This window comes from Haliotis asinina, chromosome 16 (assembly GCF_037392515.1).
Source record: "Haliotis asinina isolate JCU_RB_2024 chromosome 16, JCU_Hal_asi_v2, whole genome shotgun sequence".
Taxonomy (NCBI): domain Eukaryota; kingdom Metazoa; phylum Mollusca; class Gastropoda; order Lepetellida; family Haliotidae; genus Haliotis; species Haliotis asinina.
Genome location: NC_090295.1, coordinates 43,209,041 through 43,215,040, shown reverse-complemented (window position 1 = coordinate 43,215,040; position 6,000 = coordinate 43,209,041). Strand labels below are relative to the sequence as shown.

Below are 6,000 nucleotides of genomic sequence, written 5' to 3'. Positions count from 1 at the left end.
GGCCTATAGAAATCTCTGCTGCACATGTCACTGTGTGACGTTACCGGAAGTTAACACTTTGACGGTGATGTAAAGTCCACATAGGTGCTCTTGCTTTCAGGTTATCACATACAACATTCCGTCGTGCATTAGGACCATTATGTGAATTATGTTGTACAAAGAGCCGCAACGCTGTTGTACACATATTCCACTGGACTGCTTTGTACATAGATCCCAACGTCGTGATGATCTGTATTTGGTCTTCGGACGTCCCTCACTTATAGATACACTCTATGCCAAGTTATGTCGTACATGAACCCCTAAACTGTTGTATACAGGATGTACCGTACAGTAGGCATTGAGCAATGACAATAACGCCGTTTACCTTGTGTGTGACTATGTTGTATACACATTGCATCAGTCTGTGTTGGACAGAGACACTTACAGTGTTGTATACAGACAGTATCGAACTGCCTGTGTTGCACAGAGACCTTTACACTGTTGTATTCAGGCTGTATCGGACTGTCTGTATTGGAAAGAGACCATACACTGTTGTATGCACGCCGTATCCGAATGTCTGTGTTGTACAAAGACCCTTCACTGGTGTATGCACGCTGTATCAGACTAAGTTGCACAGATACACTTGCACTGTTGTATACACGCTGTATCGGACCGTCTGTGTTGTACAGAGACCCTACATTGTTGTCTACACGCTGCATCTGACTGCGTTGTATAGAGACCCTACACTGCTGTATTCATATTGTATCTGGCTGTGTTGTACAAAGACCCTAAACGTTTGCATTCACGGTGTATCTGACTGTCGGTGTTGTACACAGACCCTAAACGTTTGCATTCACGGTGTACTTGGCTGTCGGTGTTGTACACAGACCCTACACGTTTTGTTTGCATTCACGGTGTATCTGGCTGTCGGTGTTGTACACAGACCCTACACGTTTGCATTCACGGTGTACCTGGCTGTCGGTGTTGTACAGAGACCTTACACGTTTGCATTCACGGTGTATCTGGCTGTCGGTATTGTTTGGAGACCTTACACTGTTGTGTTCACGCTTTATGGGACGTCTGTGTTGTACAGAGACACCTGTGTCATATACATGCTGCACCGACCGGTCTCCGCCATACAAGCCCTCAAATCCATCCATCCAAGAAAGCTCATGCAAGTCTAGATTACACTTTCTGAAAATCTCAAGTCTCTGGGCTATTTGCATTATATTTTATGATTAATAATTTAGGGACAGTTTATTTATTTTTTATTTTAGTGTCTAGATGCTAGTCTAAACCTGACTAATGGTGTAAAACAGTGTTTAATCTAGATCGGCACAGTAGGTCACTAAAAGTGCTCATTTACGTGGGCAGCGGTATATAATGTACTTTCATAATCTGACAGCAGCTTTCGCCATGTTTAGATATGCAAGCCATGCGCCTGTGTGGGCATGTGCATGTTTATATCAAGCTGTGTATGTGAGGCAATACTGCAATGCATGACACAACGGCCGACACAATCTTGATTCACTGTGGGACCAAGAAATCGACGAACTCGCGTTACGCCCAAAGCACCTAATAACTCGAATTATTTCAAACTCGATATACATATTAACTTCACATGCGTCAGATTCATTATCGGCATTATATTTTAATATAGGCATGACGTCGCCTTATAAATGACTCGTCGCACTAACTGGCGGGCCGACCAACTTTTCAAGTATTATTGCGCATGAGTTAAGCTGAAGTGTGCCTTTAACTAGACAGTGGAAGTAATACTCCACTAGGTTTCAATAAAAGTGTCAGAGGAATCAAACTATTCCCCTGCAGTGGAGTGAATCCTGTGAAACTAAACTACAGCGAAGTAATGACGTTCCAGGTGAGGAAGTTAAATTGCCCAAGTCTCGCCCAGCTTGCTCTGTCAGCGTCCAAGTATAGCCGCGAGGAGAGATGTCATTGTCCCGCTGCACTTCAAACGTTGTCTTCGTTCAGCAATAAGCCTTTGTATTAACAAGTTATCAATTTGAACATGTACAATCGTCCATTTATAGACATGATTCTCAGCCCTAAATGATGTTCCGTGGAACTCTGTGGCTTATGATTACTTACTGACCGTGGCTATACAGCTGTAATATTGTTAAGCGCGGCGTTAAACAACAAACTGAAATCTCTGACTTACATGCATTGAATCTTTACAGTGCCTGAAGTGCACGGCCTAGTAAAAGATGACATCGTAGTGGACGGCATCGTAGTTGCCGACGTCAAACAACGACCCTTTTTTAACACAATTTTAATCCAATGTCATTTTGAACCCTTTGAAGAAATTTTATGTTCCAAATTCTAAAATGAAACTATAATAAAATCGGCTTGATAATTATCAGCCGCGCGATTTTATCGATGAACTGATTGACGTGAGTTTTTTTTGTTTCAATCGTAAACTTATGCACTTCACTAATATACACCTGGAAATTAATCAAGCAACACCCCAATTTTTTCTATTGGAGCAACTTTGAAGTGTTCTGACAATCAAAATATGCCGGGTTGATATAGTTTGACACTTTTTTATTCAACAGACGATCTCTGACAAACAACTTAAAGGGAAAAAGTATCAAGACTTTGCTTTATTGCAACGAAATCCAAATTCTTAAAACTGTCTTAAATTCATGAAAAAATGGACACAATTTACTATTCATCCACAGACGTTGTTGTCAGGTGTATTAACACAAATGTCACATGGAAAGAAAGAACAGTCATCTGAGAGTCTGCACACCGACTTTCATCAATATCTAGTGTGTCCTCCCTGCGCACGCACCACCGATTCCAGACGCCTCCTCATTCCTTGGATGAGTCTCCGGATCTGATTCTGGGGGATCCTGTTCCACTCCTCATGCAGGGCAGCCGTCAATTCGTTGAGATTATGGACTGGTGGGTCTCTCTGCCTCACACGACGGCCAATAAAGTCCCACAAATGTTCAATGGGGTTGAGGTCAGGGCTCATGGCAGGCCATGGAATTCTGTCAATTGCATTTTGCCGCAAAAAATCATTTACAGCATGCGCCCTGTGAGGTCTAGCATTGTCGTCCATAAATATGGGTCTCGTTGCCAGAGGATGGTTCTCAAAATGAGGTACCACAGCCCTGTCAAGAACCTCCTGTTGGTAACGAACACCGTTAAGGTTGCCACGGATGGTAATGATATCCAACTTGCAGTTCATGGAAATGCACCCCCATACCATAACGGAACCTCCCCCAAAGGCCACAGTCTCCTGGATGTTCCGTGGAGCCATTGCTGTGTTCCTCTGCCTCCAGACCCGAGTACGACCGTCCACCATGTGCAGCAAGAACCGGCTCTCATCTGAGAAATGGACCTTCCTCCAAGAGGCAATGTTCCAGTGCAAACGGTCATTACACCAGGCCAGTCGGGCTGCCTTATGGGCTGGAGACAGTCTGGGTCGCTTGATTGGCCTCCTTGCCCGGTATCCTGCAGCTTTCAGACGATTCCGAACAGTCCTGTTCGAGATGGGTCTCCCTGGAAGCCACTCCTGTCTCAACCGAGAGCTCGAGTCGAAGGACCTGCGCCGTACAAGTCTCAGTAAAGCTCTGTCCTCCCGGACTGTGGTCTTCCTGGGTCTTCCTGGTCTAGGCAGGTCTTTAACTTCATTAGTGGCCCGGTATTTTTTCAAAAGTTTTGAAATTATGGAATGATGTCGTCCGATTTGAGTCCCGATTTGTCTTAGAGACATACCAGCATTCCTCATGCCGATTATTTGCCAACGAGTGGCCTCTGATAATTTCCTACGTGCCATGACATTGAAATGAATGAAAAACCGAATGCAATCGACAACCTGCGCTTGTAAACACCCCAGGGAAAAAGTGCATTTTTCGAAAGTTGAGGTTAAAGCAATGCACGTGCGCTGTGCAAGCTTCACGCGCGTCATATCAACCCATGAAAAGCTCATGCTGTATGTCAATACATCAAAATTGAATAATCAATCATCAAAATTACTTCGTTAAACTTTGTTAAGTTTTTATGTGTCTTTGAATTTGGTGTTGCTTAATTAATTTCCATATGTATATAATCAACGGTGTCCACGCGGGGAAAATCTTTACACAAGCCCTGTAAACTAATCATGCACATAGGGAACAAGACCTGCTACATACACAAGTTCACAACAAGTACATCAATTAGGCTCAAGTTTATATCAACCTGAACGACAGAAATCACTGGAGAAAGTATACAAGTTCTTTTTTAAACAAAGAAAGGATACATGCGTGCATACCGTCTCAGTCTTGATATGTCGGCAGGTTGTGGTGCAGTGAGATCAGTCAGTCCAGTCTGAGAACTCCAGGCGATCGGGGAACAAGTAGGTGCTTATTATTTAGGTGCATAAGCGAGCGTTCAACGAGGAGCGACAAAACATTTGCGCATGACAGCTCTAGCCTTTGAACTCTGGTGGCAAGCCTCGATGTGGTGGCGCGCGTTGTGAACGTACCGTCATTTAGGATCTACTCTCTCAGCTGTTGAGAGAGTGAACGAAGAAGGGGGTAGGTCGCTCTGTCTATCAGCGTCCACGATGTGTATGGGATAAGCGTTCCGTCTTTTAAGACGCTGAGCGAGTTGCCGCGATACTGTGAGCCGTTACACTTTGGGAGTTGTTTGGGATATACCCGTGCTGTAATCTTCGAGGCAATCGGTGCTCATTTTACGTGACCCTCCTCCGAAATCGGGAGTACTGGGGTATTTCGGAGTTGAGGAAGCGCACGTGAGTTTGTGAGCGTCTCAAAGTTTATTTTTTGGATTAACAAAGATTTGCCCAAGCCATGGAGGGGCACTACCTGTCTGTGCTGTTCCTGATTATGGCATGTGCAACCTGTATTGTCTTGTCCGAGGGATCTGACAAGCGAGTGGAGATCGAACAGAATGAGATTCGTGTTACTGACCATCAGCGTGTTCGGACAGACACCAGAAGCCGACAAAATGCCGAGAGAAGGAGATTGGCGTATAACACACGAGCTAGACAACATTTAGAACGCCAGAGACAACTCCGGCAACGACAGTTAGCTCGGCAACGTCAAGCTTATAGATATAAACAAAGATTAGGGTCGAGGGATCGACAAGCTGACGCACGTCGTCAGCAACAACAGAAGCAGCAGCAACATCAGCAAGATGCTCGGCAAAGACCGGCTTACAAGTACAACCCCTTAAAACCTCCATCAAGACAAACCCTACCGAGACAAAGGCATGTAAGACTTCCGGTCAGACAAAATCAGTCAAGACAAACCCCAGTCAGACTAAGTCAGCCAAGACAAATTTATAACCCAAGACAAAATTATAATCAGAGGCAACAGCAACAGGGTTATGGTGCTCGCCTCCCGCAACCTTCTCCTTATAGACAGCAGCTCCGTGACGCCTCAGCCACGAAGGAAACCAAGGGTTCGCCTATGCCAGATACAAACACAGGATTCGTGCTGCGAACAGGGATGTAAGTAGCGCACTTTCTGTACACCCACCACAGGTAGTTTAGTTGGAAATTAGGTAATGGGTCACCATATAATCATTATTAGATTTTCACTCTAATATGTCATCAAAATATTATTTGTGACGTGTTTCCTTTTAGAATTCATATTCGTAAAAACTCCGGTGGCATTCCACACTAACTCATCTTGTCTTCGGCAGAAGAAGGAGTGTTGAGGTGGGGATGGGGGGAGGAGGGAGGAAGGGGAGAATGGCTGTCACAGAGAAAAACTAGCGCCTGTGAAATTCGCCTGACGAGCTTGAAAATCTGACAATGAATTTATTATGACAAATCATTACCTAATGCAGGTTCAAGTTGACGCTGTTGCTATTCACACATCATAACAGTCTTATCAAAGAAAGTGCAAAGCGACGCATGTTCAACCGGGATCGCCCGTCCCGCTAATGATTTAATAAACACAGACTACCTTATAGAATAGTGTTTAATATCGACACCATGTTTAAACGCACATTACACACATGCGATGAAAGATAGTGTCGCCTAAT

General features: G+C 44.4%; 1 protein-coding gene across 1 annotated transcript in view; it reads left to right on the top strand.

Annotated features, from left to right (window-relative positions):
- The first annotated feature begins 4,318 nt into the window (after positions 1-4,318).
- The window catches only part of LOC137268581 (multiple epidermal growth factor-like domains protein 6), a 244,745-nt gene continuing 243,063 nt past the window's right edge, over positions 4,319-6,000 (top strand). The window contains exon 1 of the mRNA XM_067803157.1: positions 4,319-5,461. Within this exon, the coding sequence (XP_067659258.1) occupies positions 4,800-5,461 (662 nt within the window). The 5' untranslated portion in view covers positions 4,319-4,799. The remainder of the gene's footprint in view (positions 5,462-6,000) is intronic.